The sequence below is a fragment of the Euprymna scolopes genome, chromosome 6 (assembly GCF_053919585.1).
Source record: "Euprymna scolopes isolate OS-2025 chromosome 6, ASM5391958v1, whole genome shotgun sequence".
Taxonomy (NCBI): domain Eukaryota; kingdom Metazoa; phylum Mollusca; class Cephalopoda; order Sepiida; family Sepiolidae; genus Euprymna; species Euprymna scolopes.
The window spans coordinates 116,867,486-116,887,168 of NC_136487.1; the positions used below are offsets into that span (position 1 = coordinate 116,867,486).

Sequence of the window (19,683 nt, forward strand, 5' to 3'; positions counted from 1 at the left end):
TAATTTTATAGCCTACAGACTCGAAATTTAATATACAGGGTACTGAGATTTGGGAAAATCGATGTGATCGGTTTTTGGCCAGAAATTTGTCGATTATGGGGTCAAAGTGCAACGTTTTGACCTTTGAGAACTCTACCAAACTCCTCGGACAATTTTGGGTCTACGCACTTGAAGTTTTAGATATAGGTTCCTTGGACATGGATCTAACTTAATAACTTTATTTGAGCCCAAAACAATAAAATTTAAGGGGTCATAATAGCGGTCAAAGTTTTTAAAAAGTTGACCTCTGCGGTCTCTTCCAAATTACCCAGACAATTTCTGGTCTAAATATTTTAAATTTTACATAAAGGGTATTCAGAGATAGGGCAAGCTTTTTCATCAGTTTGGGTCGAAAATTTTTAGTTACCAATATATAAATGTATGTATGTATGTTTGCATGTCTGCCTTAAACTTTCAATAGAGGCGGCAGATTTTACCAAGATCAGTATCGTTTTAAAGTTCGACCTTTCATACGACAAATCTCGAAAAATTGGCTAAAAACATTAATATCTTCCCCTTCAAGTAGGCACTTTTCTACAGGGAGGGGGGGTCACTTTTTTCGCCGATATTTTTGAAAGTTATCCTTTAAATCTTTAGATTGTCTAGTCTTAATTTTAAAAAATGTCGCTTCCGGTTTGGCGGTGGTGGTAACAGCATAGAGGTTAGGTTTTACCCCGTTCTTTTCCTCCTTTGCGGTACGGGTTCGAGCCTGCCTTCCTACTACCACTTTTTTTTTTTTTTTTTGCTCAACATACACATCCAAACACCCGGGCAACGCCGGGCTGAAATGCTAGTATATCTATAAAAGTGAACGTGTCTGTGTATCTGTGTGTGTGTATGTCTGTGTGTGTATATTTCCCTACGCAATAACTTTGTCAATTTTTAGTCTATAGACTCGAAATTTGATATACAGGGTATGGAGATTTGGGAAAATCATTGTGATCCGTTTTCAGCAAGAAATTTGGCTGTTAAGGATCAAAGTTCAACGATTTGACTTTTGAGAACTCTACCAAACTCCTCCGACAATTTTGGGTCTAAACACTTGAAATTTTAAATATAGGTTCCTTGGACATGGATCTAACTTAATAACTTCATTTGAGCCCTAAACAATAAATGTTAAGGGATCATAATAGAGGTCAAAGTTAAAAAAAAATTGACCTCTGCGGTCTTTACCAAATTACTCAGACAATTTCTGGTCTAAACATTTGAAATTTTACATAAAGGGTATTCAGAGATAGGACAAGCTTTTTAATCGGTTTGGGTCGAAGATTTAAGCTACTAATATATAAATGTATGTATGTATGTTCGCATGTGTGCCTAAAACTTTCGACAGAGGCCACGGGTTTTCACAAAATCAGTAGCGTTTGTAAGCTCCACCCTTCAGACGATGAATACCGAAAAATTGGCTAAAAACGTTAATTTCTTCACCCTCAATTGGGCACTTTTCTACAGGGAGGGGTCGCTTTTTTCGCTAATATTTTTGAAAGTCATCCCCTCTTTTCGATTGTCTAGCCTTAATATAAGCCTACGTCACTCCCGGTTTGGCAGTGGTCGTAACAGCAAAGACGTCACATTTTTTCCCGTTCTTTTCCTCCTTTGCAGTACGGGTTCGAACCTGACTTCCTACTACCACTTTTTCCTAGTGCACCATGATGGGTATCTAACTAGAGCAGGCAATCAATCGATTTGATTGAAAAATGGGCAATGTCACCGATTTTGATGACAATAAAAATATGGGAGTGTGAAACATTCGTTGATCATTATTCAATCCCGAGCAACGTCAGGTTTTCCCGCTAGTTAACCTATATTAACAGGTTCTATGTTACTTGTAAAGGCATTTAAGTATATTATCGCTGTTATTGAAATTTATTTTGTTGACACTTTTCAATTTTATTTATTTATTTTTATTTAATTAGCCAAGCTTCTAACATATGAAGTTTATGCTTGTTGAAGAAAAATGTGTTGTCTTCTAAAAGTTTACGAAATTGGGAGCAGGGACAAACATTTTGGTTAGTAAGATGTTTAGTATTGGCGCTGTTGTCAGAAAGACGCTTAGTTAATCTTCTTCCTCTTGACCAGCAGTAATTATCATTTCCTACACTGCTGATTCTTAATAAGAATGAAACACTAGTATCTATTGGTATAAAATAGTGTTAATATTTATTTTTAAAAATATTATAGTTATAAAGCCCTTATAATAAATTAAAATTGAGCCCTTTCTAGGAAATTTTGAAAAGTGGTCTACTGTAGCACAAACACATTACGACGTCCGGTCGTTGAATACTCTCTGATTATTTACTATGTATTCCCACTAACCTGGCATTTATAGGTATTAATTTCACTCAGATCTTGTGTTAATTGCTGATGGCCTTGAGGTAGAATGCTAGCCTTACAGAGTCAATGGTAATTTTTCGACTGGGTTCAAATCTCTCAACTTAGCAGTAATTATAACTTCTTACACTGCTGATTGCGTGAACACGAAACGCTAGTATCTGTAGGTATAAAAATAATTGTTAATACTTACTTAACAAATATATTATACATAGTTCCGTTCAACCGTTTAACAGCCTTCTAGATATGTCCGCTTGCATAGACATAAATAGACTTTAATTCTGTTCCTTTCACCATGTTTGTTATGTTGGCCACATGTACCTAGTCGTTCAGACAAAAGTTAAGATGTTACTTGGGTCTGGGGTTTTGAATTGTGCAATAATTATTCTCCACACTGACGATTCCAGGAAAAGGATGAAACACATATGTATGTGAATAAAAATTTAATTAAACATTTCTCATGAGAAATCCGTCGTAAAGAAAAATAGTAAAAAAAAATCTGCTTAGCAAAAGCAGAGAGAAAAGAAATAACAAGTCTAGCCTCTCCATGCCGTCTGAAATCAACTCAGAAATAAATCGTTTACTCTATTTCCACAATGAGACGTTTCTTTTTATACCGATATGTTTTCATTATTCTATCCTCTTTTTTTTTTTTAAACTTTCAACTTTAAGACGTTTTTCTTTCTTTTCTTTTTATAATTTCCTCGCTTTTGGGGTGCTATTTTATATGAATGCTAATATTATTATGAACACTGGCGAAGAATATTTTCCCCGTCATATTTTAATATGGTTGCACACTCGTACACAAATCAACAGCAATTATATTTCAATACGAGATATAAACATTTTAAAAATAAAATAACCAATACTATCGGGGGATACGTACGTCGGTCGGAATGTATTCGAATCGAAACATAATCAACGATAAAGTTAATAATTCAGATAAAAGTAACGAAAAGAAATATAATCATTTTTGCTGGTTGTTAAGAATTCCTTCATATTAAAAAAAAAAAAAAGAAGAAAAATTTTATGATGTACGTAACGATGACGGGACAAAAATATCATATTCTAAAACTCACGTAAAATGATCAAGACTTTATTTAAAAAAAACAATCATTTTTAAACTAAAGCGATTAATGGGAAATTATAACTCTTACAAGGCTGATCTATCAAGTTTGAATTATTGTTGAGTTATCTCGCTCTGTTTCTTCAAGATAGCGACGCGAGAGACGGTCGGTACGGTACGGTCACTTTTTGTTTACTCATAAAATTTGATTTTCTTAAACTTAATCAATTTATGTGAGTTTGGGAATATGACATTTTTGTTCCGCCACGCGTACGTATCATACAGATTTTTCTTTTTTTTTTTTCTTTTTTTTTTTTTTAATATAAGAGAAATTCTGAACACGGACCTTTTTTTTTTTTTTTACTGATTAATAATAATCCGTCGGCATTTTAATTAAATAGATAAACTAATGACGTTCATAACTTTGAAAAAATATTTTAAAATAATGTTTTTTTTTCCTTCCCTTCATCCTCAAAATAAAGTTAAACGGTTTTTTAACGTGAGATAACCTCAGCCTCCACTCAAAAAAGGAGCACTTTAGATTTGAAAGCAAAAATGTCTATATTGCCCCCCTAGGTACTTAGGACGCTTCAGGCCACAGGCAACTCCATCCTCTCGCCAAAGCAGGAGGTAATGCCTGGAGAAATGACCGCCTCAGTCAGCACAGATATTACACTTTACGAATATGTGACATTTTATATCTGCATGAGAATAATGTCTCTTTGAGGAAACGGTGAGGCTGAGGGAGTTGTTTTGTTTTGGAGAGGTTAGATAATATGCACCTGTTTTTCGTTTTTAATCATCTTAATTGGTTTGTTTTGTTTTTGTTTGTTTTTGATTTTGTTCGAGTTATTTATTAATCAATTTCTTTTTCCACACACACAAGGTGTGTGTGTGTGTGTGCACGCGCGTGTGTGCGTGTGTGTGTGTGTGTGTGTGTGAGAGAGAGAGAGAGAGAGAGAGAGAGAGAGAGAGAGAGAAAGAACGAACGTATATCTCACGCCTTAAACGGGGTTCTTTTTTCGTCTTATCCTCTCTATGCCAAGAACAACTCGATTTCTGTGTGAATCTGTCTTGCGCCGTTAAGCTGAGAGAGAGAGAGAGAGAGAGAGAGAGAGAGAGAGAGAGAGAGAGAGAGAGGTATCCAATTTTCTATTATTCTTGGTGGTTGTCAGCACCGTTGATTCCTACGAAAGGGTACACGCACATTTAAATAAGCTTCTGGGTGGGGGAAAAAACAAAACATATTCTTCGCTCTCTGTAACGTTTCATTTTGACCAAAATACATGGAAATTTAACATTTATATTCGTTTGCTTGCCACAAATACTACATTCTTTCTTTTTAATGTCACATTCACAAAACCTTAATTTATTTAGATTTTAGCCCAGGAAAAAAAAAAAAAAGAAAGAAAAGGGCAGTATTAAAAAAATAAAGACTAATTGCTCGCCATTCAAAAATAAAATAAAGATAAAAAAAAAAAGGAATTTATTAAAAAAAAATATTGTACATAAATCCAGTCCACACACAGATAGATATAAAAAAATAAAATAAAAAATAATAATAATAAAAAGCACGCAAGATTTTAAGCACGCATATCACAATAACAAACGCAGGCAGCGCCTTCCAAACCTCTTGAAAATCCCAAAGATGTACCGGGCAATAAAAAGATTACACAGTGACCAGGGTCGCCTGTCTTTCGAGGTAGGTGACCTGATGACCCTTATCCAAAAGGACACCGGATACGATGGAGTTTGGTTAGTCCAAGACGGTAAGGGACACTTGGATTACGCGCCTGTGTCCTACCTTACGCCAGAACCCAAAGTAAGTTCCGCTTTCTCTCTCACACACGCTTACACGCGTTGCCGTTAGAGTACGACGATCTGACGTTGGTGTGTGTGTGTGTGTGCTGTTGATTGCACCCACCTGTGTACAGTCGTCACGCTCGTCACCACCCTAAGTTAGATTCTATTTATTTTTATTGTTTGTTGTTGTTTTAAAAACATTACAATGAATACTAAAAAGATAAAGGATACCAAGTCCATTGCGTGTGTAAGAACTTTTATCTGTTATGATTTAAAGAAATATATATATTATATATCAAATACTGAGCTTTATTTTGTTTTGGGAAATTGATTCATATCGCACACACACACACACACACACACATATATAATATATATACACGTTTATACGGAAATATGTTAAATTATGTATATATTATGTAAGTTTTTAAAGTCTCACAATAATCACGCTCAATAAAAATGAAATTTTCGCTTTCAGAGCATGTATATCGATCGTTAGTCACCATTCCACAACACACACACACACACACACACACACACACACACACACACACACACACACACACACACACACATATATATGTTCCTATCTCCTTTACTTTATTCAAATAAACTACATATGTTCCTATCTCCTCGATTGCTCAAGTAGCGTAGCGCCGTAGCAGACAGAAGCTCGGACGATAGCGCTTTCGTGTTTCGTGTTTCAATCAGTTTGGAGCACCTTGTTTAGCCGTACAGAAAAGCTGCGATACAGCGAAACAGTCGTTCTCGTTCTGTTGATGAATTTATATACATTGTGTGTGTGTGTGTGTGTGTGTGTGTGTGTGTGTGTGTGTGTGTGTGTGTGTGTGTGTGTGTAAATTTTACCTGATGATTTCTCCCGGTAATAAAACCAAAAAATTTATGTGTAGCTAGCTAGCTCACTTGCCATAAGTATAATTTTACGTACGTATATTTTACTTAAAAGAAGGAAGGTAAAAAAAGGGGGGGAGGGAAAAATAATATTCCTTCACCTTTTGTGAAAATTATTAAAGGTTTATACACTTTAAATTACGATTTTGTTTTAATGCACCAAAAAATATTTCCATCGTTTTCCTGTTTACATAATATAAAATTCGCACTTACAAAATTTCCACTGCCACTGGTCATTTTTATTAAATAAGTCTATCGAAAGTCTGAAAAATATTTTTGGGTTAATATTTATTTGGATGCTTATAATTAAGTGGTTCGATCGTATCATTATTTTTTCCTTATTCAAATAGACTACATATTTTGTCTTTTTTTTTTTTTTTTTAAATCGATAAAATTCTTTCTTTTTCGATATACCGGAACGATACCCACGCCATAACATTGCCATGGCTCTTGCTTTGGTCCACGCTTCCACTCATGGAAAAAAAAAATCTGATGGATAAATAAATAAATGGTATCACCGTGCGAATTTTTAGGTAGGATTGTCAAGTTAAATTTTAGGTATCTTGTTTATTAAATTGTTAGGTGAAAGTACAGATTAGTTACAAAACACCCTTGTCATGTTTGAAAGGGTTTCTAAAAAGTAACGTAATAATTAGTATCTTAAATGTAAAGTGATTTTATTTATTTTTATATTTTCTTCTTCTTCTGTATTGCATCTTTGTGTATGTGTTTTTTCTCTGTGCCTGAGAGAGAGAGAGAGAGAGAGAGAGAGAGAGAGAGAGAGAGAGAGAGAGAGAGAAAATAAAAACAACAGAATTGGCAATTTTTCTTTTCCTTTCAATTTCCACTCATTTGTCAGAGAAAAAAACGTGTTTTTGTGTTCGTTTGGTTGATCTTGGCGAATTATTGTAAAGAAAAGAAAGAAAGAAATAAAGAAATATGCCCCCCTCTCTCTCTCTCTCTCTCTCTCTCTCTCTCTCTCTCTCTCTCTCTCTCTCTCTCATATGAATGAAAGTATGTTTTCCTATTCTTTTTTTTTATTAAAACTCCAACCGGCTGTTTTCCACTCGAGTTGATAATTATTATTATTAATTAAAACTATCAAATACACACACACACACACACACACACACACACACACACACACACACACACACACCAGGCAGCGCATTGTTTTAGCGTTTTTACGTTTTTTTTTTTATTTAATCAATCCGTAGTAATTCATCTGTAAATCTATTAACTGAATGAAAAAAAAAAAAAAATGTTTATACACATTCATTCATTCACTTACACCCGATAAATTAAATACAGTAAATAAATAAAAACGAACACATTAAAAAGCTAATTATATTCCAAGCATGAACGTTTTAAAAAAACAAAAGATTTTTTTTTTCCACAATTCGTTAAACCGCAGCCAAACGGTTGATTTTTTTTGTGTGTTAAACATTGAACGAGTGTGGGTGTGTTGTTATGGTGTGCTAACGTCAGAAATTTATTTCATGTGGTCTTCAACGTCTGGCGAACACATGCGACTTTGCGCTTATGCGATTTTTAACGTCGTGGAAATTTGATAATTTAGATATTGTTATGGCTAGATATTGACCAACTGATATCGTATATTTATTTATTTATTTATTATTATTATTATTATTATTATTATTATTATTATTATTATTATTATTATTATTGAGGCACACGATTTCTAAAAAAGAGAACTGTTTTTTCTATTCAATAATTATTCTGTTAGAAATACTAAACAAATTCGCTTCCTTATTTTATATGACGGTCTTATACATGTGTGTAGTTAGTTCGAGAGAGAGAGAGAGAGAGAGAGAGAGAGAGAGAGAGTAATTGAGGGAGGGGGCCATATACGCAACACTCGACTGGTCGGAAGCGCATAAATATGTGATATTGAAACTGAAACTGAAAGTGCCCTTCACGCATTCCTTTAGGGAAATTTTGCCACTGACCATGACCACCCCTCTCCCCCCCCCTCTCTCTCTCTCTCTCTCTCTCTCTTTCTATCTCTCAGAGAATTCTGAATATTTCATTTCCTTGTGAAATGATAATAAACAATATTTACCTAAAAAAAAAAAAAAAAAAGCAAACACTTAAACCTTACACATGTAAAAAATAAAGAAAATGATACAAATTTTGTTCCGGAAGTGACTTTTCCTACATACAATAAGGCGAGAATACACTATCATTGAATTATTAACTGTTTATATCCGACATTGCCCGGGATTATTTTCACGCTTCATTTTCATTTTGCTTCTCGTACACCCAACCCACCCCCACCCCAATCTTACGTTTTCTCTTAAATAATTTCTTATTCGTATTATTTGGATTCATCGGATAACTGTTCTCATCTTGAGTGTCAATTTCATAACGTTTCGGTCGATGTAACCTCCGACATTCTTCAGGTGTATCTTGTCGAACTGGGAAATGTTTCTGTTGAACTCGGGAATTCGGACGGAATTTCGAACGGAACCCTTTATTTACTTCACGGGGGTAGCATGCTCTTGTTCTGTCAGCCATGACTGGATAAAGGCCCTAAGTAATTCGCAATTGTATTTAAAGAATAAATCCAAATAACACGAATAACCAATCCTCATCTTCAAGAATTCAGAAACGCAACTAATTTCTTGTCAGAAAATATTTACATTTTTGAAAGGATAATTCAATAATGAAGCGGTCCAAAAATGAATTGAAAAGTGATGGAATCGGCCCAAAAGAGTGAATATTTTTTTCACAAGAAATCATTATTTATTTATTTATTTATTTTATAAAAAGGGAGTCACCACTTATCAAGGCCTGAAAGTCATTCAAGGATAAGTATTAATGAGTGTAAGTTGGACAGTGAAACACCACAACGATCGTTAATGGTGGAAATTGGATAGAATTTGATTATATAAAGAGAACGGCGCAACAAGAACCTGTTTACATTAAACTTGAAGATGACTATGTTGTAGTCAGCTGGAAATCAGGCTGGTAGTAAAGAGTTCCACAGGCGGGCAGTTCTAGGAAAGAAACTTTATTCATGGAATTTATGTTCAGATTTAGGCACAGATAGAGAGTGGGGGGGGGGGAATTGTTGACAGTGGTTATAGCTAGACGAGTTTTTGTTGCGAATGTTTTACAGGGAGGTACAATAGATTGAAGCTCAGTCGGGCATTTGGCATGAAAATAACAATTGAGAAGAGCTAGACTCGCAACATTTCTTCTATGAGGAATAGGTTACAAGGAGGAGAAGAGGATCAGCTACTATGTTTCAAAGGCGGTTTTGAACCCTGTCAAAGCAGGTAACGATGCTTTGAGCAGCTCCTCCTCAGATGTGACTTGCAATAAAATTGATTGGACATCTTACAGAACAATAAAATTTCCCATGAATACTGTCAAGTTTTTATTTGGTACTTTTACAAGAATTGAACCGAGTTGTTTTTTTTTTTTTATTAACATAACCCTAACCCTAAATTAACCCTCATCTATGTTTCAGATTTAGCTCATTAAAGGCCGCTTTGGTTCCGTTCGGTTCAGATTCTGTGGAAGCACGTTTTATTTTAACGCTTAAATTCATACATAAAAAGAACTTAAGATCTAGATGTGTAACGCATACCATTTTTTTAAAAAATTATTTTTTCAAATAGTTTTTTAAACTTAAATTGTACATAGTATATTTATTTTGAATTAATTATTTTGAATAAATTATTAATTTATCGATTTTAGTTATTAACTTTTACAGATCACGCTTACGCGTAGTTACATAAGCACACATACGATACATGTCTGCTTTTTATTAATTCAAAAAAAAAAAAAAAGAAAGATAGTATTTTCATGAATATATTAATATTGTTAACTAGCAGGACCTGTGGAAATTTCACAATTGTATCCTTCATCTATTCTACATTGCTGCTAAGCGATCAAACGATCCTATTTTAAAAATAGATGATGACTAAAGTATGTAAAACATGTATTGTTATATCGATTAAATATATTGATTCAATATATTGATTCAATATCTATTAAAACAAGATTTGAAATATATTAATAAAACGAACATGAAATAATCGTTTGTGTATTAATTTTTTTTAATCTTTTGTCTTCACCTTAATAGTTATTGTTTCACCACATTTTAACCAACTCACACTTTGGCTTTCGACACCCGCAGTGATGAAGGCATTGAACCTCTATGGTTCCAAAAGTGAGCATTGTCTGAAGATAGTAGGTTCAATTCTACTCAAGCAAGCCAGAGAATTAGTTGGGCAAAATGTGGTGCGACAACAACAACTATAGAAGGCAGTAATTACTAAGGATACAGTCACAAGACATAGCATTCCTATCCCATCATGGTTAATCACGTGAAGAAGGCCAAAGGATGAGTCAATCTGTAGCTTGTGACACGTGACATGAGGGAGTGAGAGAGAGGGGATTGGTAGGAGAATGAGATGGTGGACGAAATTCAGTCACACATGCATCTGTTTGTACGGCTCTTTCTGTCTCTTTGTTCTGTTTACATTGACCAAATTCCTATTGTCTCTTTGTCTGGCCATTGACTTCATGTCCAGGTCAATTTCTGGAACTCTTTGTTCCATTTGTTAGTTTTGAGGATCTGTTTGTTTTTTCCGATGTCATCCGATCATAATCCAACACAAGTTGCCAGGGACATTTAAATTTAGCATTTCTTAAGTGACGGTGGCTAAGTGGTTAACGACATGGACTGACAACCTAGCTGTGCCAAGTTTGAATCCACTTTGCTCCACAGAAAAAAATTTCTTTTAAAATGTTGGCAAATTCAGGTGGGTCACCCCATAAGTATCCAATGTCTTTCTAGAAAGAATCCAACAAGAAAGATATTGGGGGGGAAACAATGCCAACAATATAATCACCTGATTCATACAAAATGAACAAATAAATGAACTTGAATTCACCTCAAACGAGGTACATTGACTACTGAGACGTAAGGGGGCCAGATTTTTAGGGGGCATCCTTACTGAAGAATTGTGAAGCAAGATCTTTGTTTGCATCACATTTAAATTTCTGTATGTTAATACAATAAGGGAAATGGATAGCAGGAAGGGAATTCCAAATGCAAGCAGTTCAAGGAAAGAAACATTTTTTTAGTAGAAATACTTAAATACCTAAAGTATCTGAAGTCCTCAACAGTGAAGTGGTGTGATTTTGCTGACTGTCAGATAACAAGTTCATAAGGAGCACATTCCATTGAAGCATTGTGAAACAAGCACAGGGATGCAACATTGCAGTGATGTGACAGAGGCTGCAGTTTGGTGGACCGTGAAAAACCTATTAGATTGTCTTGTTTCTTTGATAGGACAGTGGTGCAGGCTGCCAAAATCGCAAGTGAAAGTCTTGTGATGAGAATCTTGTATTTTATGGTAAACTATCTATTTTTGTGTGTACTATACTTACTTTTTAAAGAATTGTAATGCCAACGTTTTGCTTTGGGTATAAATTATTATAAAATATTATAATATATATATTATTTTAAAAATATAATTATCCACTGATACGTGTTTTATCGTCTACGACTCCTCAGAGTGGCTGAATCTAGCGAGATTCGAAATTGGGACCCCATGGTAAGAAGCATAACCCCCTACCACTAGGCTATCTCGCACGACTGAATGTATCTCATTTTTTTTATATTAAAAACAAATAACACACACATATATATATATATATATATATATATATATATATATATATATAAGTTTGTAAACAGATATATATTTATAATGTATATATTCAATAGTTATTCAAAATTGTCACAATTAATTAAGCTCTATAAAAATGGATTTACATTTTCAGAGCATATATAAATTTATTATATATTCCAAAATCACATGGTCCTGGATATGACCTTAAACTATATATGATGGTGAGGCCGCAAACTATATGATGGTGGGGTCCTGGATATGACCATTAAACTATATATGATGGTGTGGGCTTTGGGAAGTGTGGAGGCACCCTTTAATTGCCATTGCTCCTAGGTCCACTCTGACCTGGAGTGGTAGTACCTGTTAGGGTTCTAACTATGGGTTAAATAGAAACCGACTTAAAAAATAAATATATACTATTAAAAAATTGTTCTTTAAAATCACTGGATTTGACATTAAATAACCTGAAAAGGGTTGATATGACATAAAACAAAACCAACCAACCAACCAAAATCACAAAAGTATTCATACCTAACTTTATATACATAGCGATATTATACCTATACACAACGGCTATAATCACATCAGGATAACTATTAGCATCAGAAATATGTGGAGGAGTTGAGAGAAAGTCCTAGGACATTGGAGTGTTCAAAACTGTCCCTTTTCTCCACCTGGTCATCATTCAAGGCGAGAGTTTAATATTTCATGGTCGCCGGGAGATATAGATTAAAACCTTTTCCCTGAGGAGTTCATTAGAAACGCCTCAGCTGAAATTTGGATGGCCAATTCCCCTATCAGGCTGAATAAATAATTATACTGCTAGCATCTCATGGATGCGATTCAAAGGAAACTTATAAGCAACATGAAAAATAAATAGGTCAAACCGATTATTCATGCACGCTTATAAAATCTGAAATATCATCATCATCATCATCATCATTAACAACTGTTTTACATGTTGGCATGTAACGCATCATACTGAAGCGACACTTACCCTAGATGGGTTGAACTGGCTTCCTCTAAAAAGGGGAAGTTTCATGGGAATATGAAATTCACAAGCAGTCCCAGTAGCATGTACATCCATATCAGGGGAAATGACAATGTTAGGTTTTTGCTGTTTTTGCAGGGAGATGTTGACATCCTCCTACATACAGCGCCTAGTATTCCTAAATTGGTCATCCATCTAGTACTGGCTAGGCTCAACGTTGCTTAACTTCAGTAATCTAATGAGAACCGGTGTGTCAGAATGATTATGACATATTTGCTGGCATGTGTTGGACGACTTTTAGAAATGAACTTCTAAACTAATCTATCTCTTGCCAGGTCCTTATTCCCCTTTCTCTCAACTCCATCCTCGTCCCTGTTTTTCTTGATCTTCCCTGCCAACTGACCCTGCTACCCTCAAGTGTGCTACATATACTCTCAGCTATTTACTCAACGTGATGAAGTTTCCTATCCTGCAGACATCTTTCTATAAAGTTCAGAAAAGAAACTGAGACATGTTCATGCGAGTATTATGTTTTTTCTAAACAGTTCACTTCTTGTAAGTAAAAAGAAAATACTCTAGCTGAGATCGAAACCAAACCCTCAAGACTGTGAGTCAAGTACGATAACAATGAGACCAGCATGACATGATCTTTAAATTGTGTTTTCAAACCTACTTATTCTTAACACAAGGAAGCTGTCATGGGAAGTATTAACACATGTACATCCGTGAAACAATGGCAAGCAGATAAAAGTCTGATGACCCCCATTTCAATTTTGCACCCTTAGCAGCCGATTTTTCCAGATGAAAATCAAGTAAAAAGTTTTCCACATGTCTGAATATCCTATATGCCAATTTCCATGTTTGTTGATAAAAAATTCGTTGAGTATATAGGTTGATGTGTCCCAACTCACTCATGCACACACGTGTATTCTCACTTTTATAGATATATAGACTAGCAGGCCACCTGGCATTATCCGGTCGTAAAATATGCACAAATATATTTTAATTAGTACAGAAACTGAGATATGTGCATGCAAGTATTATGTTCTTTTCCAAACAGTTCACTTCTTGTAAGTAAAAAAAAAAATACTTCCTCTGAGATCACTAGATGTAAGCCTGTCCCTAAGACTTGTTAAACAATATTGCAAACCGTTTCATTTGATGCCTTGAAGATTGGTCATGTTTCTGAATTTTTTAAATGAGGATTGGTTATTCATATTATTTTTATTCATCAGACTACTGTTCTCATCTTGAGTGTGATTTTCACAACGTTTTGGTCGATGTAACCTCCGACCTTCTTCAGGTGTATCTTGTCGAGCTCAGGAATGTTCGATAAGATAAACCTGAAGAAGTTCGGAGGTTACATCAACTGAAACGTTGTGGAAACGACATTCAAAATGAGGACAGTAGTTTGATGAATCCAAATAATATGAATAAAAGTTATGTTTGATATTGTAGGTTTGATTATCTAGCAGCCGGTTGGTGTACTCACATCGAATGATAGGATTTGTATTTCTATTTCTAGTATACATAAAAAAGGTTGTTGCTTCGTTAGGAACTCAAAACAAAAATAGTTAGAATGAATTTTTTGTTAGTACCAAAATGTCACAATCTTTATTGATTGTCTACAATGTACTTTGCTTGAAACATTGTCTAGAGTATTTATAAAGGTACTTAATAGAAGGCAATACAACACAGAGGTGTAAGAGATCGACACAAACGGAAGCAAATTAAGATATATAACGGTGGAATAAGCTATGCAGATTCATTTTTTTTATGAATACAATAACCCCTGTATACACGTTTGAACTAAAGTCGAATACATCTGACGAAGGAAATTTTTCCCGAAATATAATACGATAATGAATTTCCATCTGACCATACTGACACAAGTAAGAACAAAATGCAATGTTAAAAGTATGAAAACTACATATAATATTGCATTGATAAAAGATGGATCAGCATAGCTTATACCATTTTATATGCCTTAATTTGTTTCAGTATGTGTTAGTCTACATTATTTTACCTTATACAGATTATTTTTATATATTACTGTAGATCAAACATTCTTTGAGTATATAGATTGAGAGCTGTCCACACACACACACACACACACACACACACACACACACACACACACACACATTCTCACTTTTATTGATATACTAGGAGATATACCCAGCATTTCTCAGTCATAAAATATGCATAACTATTATATTTTAATTAGTGTAAATTACCTCTTATTATAAATAAAAATACCGTAGGTATTAGACATAACGTTAAATTCCTTTTAAAAAAAATGAAGTGAAAAAAAAAAAAAACGAAAAGAAACTGAGACATGTTCATATGAATATTATGTTTTTTCTAAACAGTTCACTTCTTGTAAGTAAAAAGAAACTACTCGAGCTGAGATCGAAACCAAACCCTCAAGACTGTGAGTCAAGTATGATAACCATGATACCAGCATAACATGATCTTTAAATTGTGTTTTTTTTTTTTTTTTTTTTTTTATTTTTTTACAAAGGCATCACCACATTATCAAGGCCCAGAGGCCACTCAAGGATAAGGGTTAAAGAGTGTACAGTAGAAATTGGTCAATATAGTAATCATTAGTAATGAAAATTTGGTAAATTTAATAACTTATATGGAACGGCTCATCAAGAACTTATTTACTTTAGACTTGAACACAACCATATTGTAGTCAGCCGGAAAGCAGGAAAACGGAAGACAATTCCACAGGCGTGCAGTTCTAAGAAAGAAGCTTTGTTCATGGAATCTACGTTTAGGTTTAGGCACAGATAAAGAGTGGGGGAAATTATTGATAGTGTTTACAGCTAGACGAGTGTTTCTTGTGAAAGTTTGGCGAGGGGGGACCAAAGATTGAAGCTCAGTTGAACACTTTCCATGAAAATAACGATACATCAGAGACAAACTCGCAACATCTCTTCTGTGAGATAGAGGTTGCAAGGAGGAGAAAAGGACATCTCCTACGAGGCTACGAAGTCTATTTTGAACTCTATCAAGGCAGGACAGGTCCTTTCTAGCAGCTCCTGCCCAGATGTGGCAACAGTATTCCATCCTTGGACGTACCTGGCTCTTATATAGGTAGAGAATAGCATCAGCAGTGAGATATCTACTGGATCGATAGAAAGATCCCACCATTTTTCCAGCGGCCTTGGCAACAGATTTGATATACGTGTTCCATTTAAGATCAGGAGTAATGGTCAAGCCCAGAAGCTTGTCAAAACTTGAGGCCTCCTGAAGACGAGAGCCATTCATTTCAATTGATGACAAATGTGGATTAGAATGTTGATGATGTAAAGAGAGAAGTTTGGTTTTAGATGCATTAAAAGTAACCAGCCACTCCTTTCCCCATTGTACTACGTGCTCAAGATCAGAGGAGAGAGAATTGGAGAGAACTTGGTCGTTTACTGTCTTAGATGTGGTACCATAAATGGTAGTGTCGTCAGCATAAATGTCTACAAATGATGTAAGGATATGATTTGGAAGATCATTAATGTAGATCAGGAAAAGAGACTTATTCTTAATACAAGGAAGCTGTCATGGAAAGTATTCACACTTGTGCATTCGTGAAAAAATTGACAAACAGATAAAAGTCTGATGATACCCATTTCATTTTTAAGCCCTTAGCAGCTCATTTTTCCAGATGAAAACCAAGTAAAAAGTTTTCCACATGTCTGAATACCCTATATGCCAAATTTCATGTCTGTAGATCAAAAATTCGTTGAGTATATAGGTTGATAAAAGTATCCCAGCACACATATTCTCACTTTTATAGATGTATAGATTAGCAGGCCGCCCGGCGTTGTCCGGTCGTAAAATATGTACAAATATTATATTTTAATTAATACAGAAACTGAGATATGTAGATGCAAGTATCAGTTCGCTTCTTGTAAGTAAAAAAAAAAAAATACTCGAGCTGAGATCAAAACCAAAACAGTGAGTCAAGTACGATAACCATTAGGCCAGTTTGTCAGGTCTTTAAAAAGTGTTTTCAAACCTACTTATTCTTAACATTAGGAATCTGTCACATGAACGATTCACGTATGCACATTTGTGAAACAGTTGATAAACAGATAAAAACCCAATGACCCCCCCACCCCCACCCCACAAACTAATTTTTCAATTTTAACGTTGAACAGCGCTTTTTTTCTGGATGAAAACTGATTAAAAAGTTTTCCACATGTCTGAATACCCTATACACCAAATTTCAAATTTGCCGATCCAAAATTCATTGAGCTGTCCTCACACACACACACACACACACACACACACCCACACACACACACACACACACACACACACACACGCGTCTCACTTTTATAGATATTTACATTAGCGTAGTGATATTGGACTTTGAACAAGTAAAAATAATGTCAAAAACTTCAATGATCTAACAATGCTATGACGTCATGGAAAAAAGTATAGTGCAGGAAAGTTAAAGAGTTCCAATTATTGAGAAATTAGGTACTGAAGTGATGGAATACGATTTTTGAGTCTTCCAATAGCCTATGGTGGTTTATAGAGGGATGCTGGTAATCTAGATGTACTTGCTGCAAATTATCAGAAGGATCCTTCTACCGCTTCAGTAGATATCTCACTCCTGATGCAATTCTCTACCTATATAAAAGCCAGGTTTGGCCAATGATGGAGTACTGTTGCCACATCTGGGCAGGAGCTGCTAGAAGCAGCTTATCCTGCTTTGACAGAGTTTAAAATAGACTTCGTAGCTTAGCGGGGGATGCCCTTTTTTTCTTCTCTGCAACCTCTTTCCCACAGAAGAGACCTTGCGAACCTGTCTTTACTTTATCATTATTTCCATGACGTGCTTATCTGAGCTTCAATCTATGGTCCTCTCTTGCCAGACTTTCACAAAAAAAACCACTCATTTAGCCAGAACCACTACTAATAATTTCCTACACTCTTTATCTGTGCCTAAACCTAAATATAGATTCCATGAGCAGAGCTTCTTTCTTAGAACTGCACGCCTGTGGAACTCTCTTCCGTTGGCTTGCTTTCCAACTGACTACAATCTGATTATCTTCAAGTCCAATGTAAACAAGTTCTTTATGAACCGTCCCCATATGTAATTCAACTTACAAAAATCCTACTACCTATGTTAAAAACGCTATAATCACATTGACTATTCTATACTCATCACACCTTATTCTCGAGTGGCCTCCGGGCCTTGATAAGTGGTGATTTCTGTGTAAAAAACAAAAAATAACTAAATGAAATAAAACTCATAGAAAAACAATAAAGTTATTTGTTATTTATTTTAATTGCTTCTGATAATCCAGCTTCCAAAGAAAAAAATCAACAATATATCTATTACTGCTACATTATCACTGCAACTACCTTTGCAACTAGACGTCAGCAACGACTTTTTTTCAACAAAAAAAATCACATTGAGATTGAAGAAGCCCCCACCCCCACCCCATGCTTATATTAGCAAACACTTTTCAGATGATTGCCATCAAACTTTCAGCAGCCTGAAACCATTTCACCCTAGAGCAGCTAGAACGACCAGTGTCACTAGTCAAGAACCACTGTATCGTACAGGGGTAACGTTGCCATACTAATCGTTGATAGAAAACAGCTGAGTCTTTCATTGACATGCAAATAGTTAGCTCATGAGATAATGACATCTCCCTGCAGTAGTGGCAGTAGCAGTCATAGAGATGTTATTTTTTTTCTTCTTTGTGGCTGGACATATAATAGAAGGAATTTAAAAAGAACAACAAATGACTCCATCATTTGCTCTGCTGTTTGGTTTACTTCCTACGGCAATTTTCTTTCTTTTTTTTTTAATTTTCTTTTTTTTCTACTGCAAACGAGGCATATTGCTACTGAAGCATCGGGACCAAATTTATAGGCAGCAAAATTTTTGTTCACATGACTGTCGCCCACTGTCAGTCATCCGAAATGCTCCAAAGTGTGCCGTACTTGGTGCGTTGATGGCTCAAAACTATATGGTAAGTCACTTAAGACATGACTGGGTATGTCTAGTTCTTTCCCACTGCAAGAACTTTGACACCAGGATCGGAAATTGGGATTGAGAAGTCAGCCCCCACCCACACTCTGAGGAGGGGCACTCTGACCTGCAAAAAATGCCTGAGTAGCCCGTCAGAATTCTCCAGTAAGGGCGCCTCAGGCAATTAGCAATCAACTAACCCCTTCTCAAAGAGAGAAGGCAAAGCCTGGGAGGGTGGACCTCCTAGAACTGCAAAGGAGCAGCATAACACCGCAATTAACAGGGACCAGGCCATTACAAGAATGTCTAATCTTTGTTGATTTTGGGGGCTGAGGAGAAAAATTCCTGGTCAGATTAAGATGTAGAGAGGATTTTGGAAGTTATTTTTTAAAAGCCCTCCAACACATGCCAGCATTTAAAACAGATGTTAAAGCTAACAGCATAGTTTGTTGTTTTTCCTTAGAATCTGAAAAATCATCACTCTATCCTATATTAAAGGGTACAAACGTAGAGGAGGAGAAACCTTGGAAACCAGTTAAAATTATAAAAACGCCATTGGGAGTATTTCCCTTATCGGAAGAAGTTTTGAACTTATTTCTCTACTCTATCTCCTCATTATTCAAGGATGAAATCAACCATTTTATTTCCTTTTGCCGAGATCTCGTTAAAGTTCACGTAGGATAAATGTTTTCCAGGGTTATATACTCAATGGAGAAATGCCTAAAAACAAAATGTCTGCCATAATTACGTCTGTAGATGTCATTTGCTCGTCATACGTCATACATCTTATCGTTAGAGAAGAAAAGGTTGTGTTGCCGAAGGCAATAACCGCATCATTCAAGAGTCAGTGGAAATTATTGCAACCATTTGTATC

General features: G+C 35.3%; 1 protein-coding gene across 1 annotated transcript in view; it reads left to right on the forward strand.

Moving 5' to 3' along the window:
- The first annotated feature begins 4,402 nt into the window (after window positions 1-4,402).
- LOC145277906 (NCK-interacting protein with SH3 domain-like) overlaps window positions 4,403-19,683 on the forward strand; it is a 421,186-nt gene continuing 405,905 nt past the window's right edge. Inside the window, exon 1 of the mRNA XM_080129957.1 lies at window positions 4,403-5,258. Within this exon, the coding sequence (XP_079986083.1) occupies window positions 5,085-5,258 (174 nt within the window). The 5' untranslated portion in view covers window positions 4,403-5,084. The remainder of the gene's footprint in view (window positions 5,259-19,683) is intronic.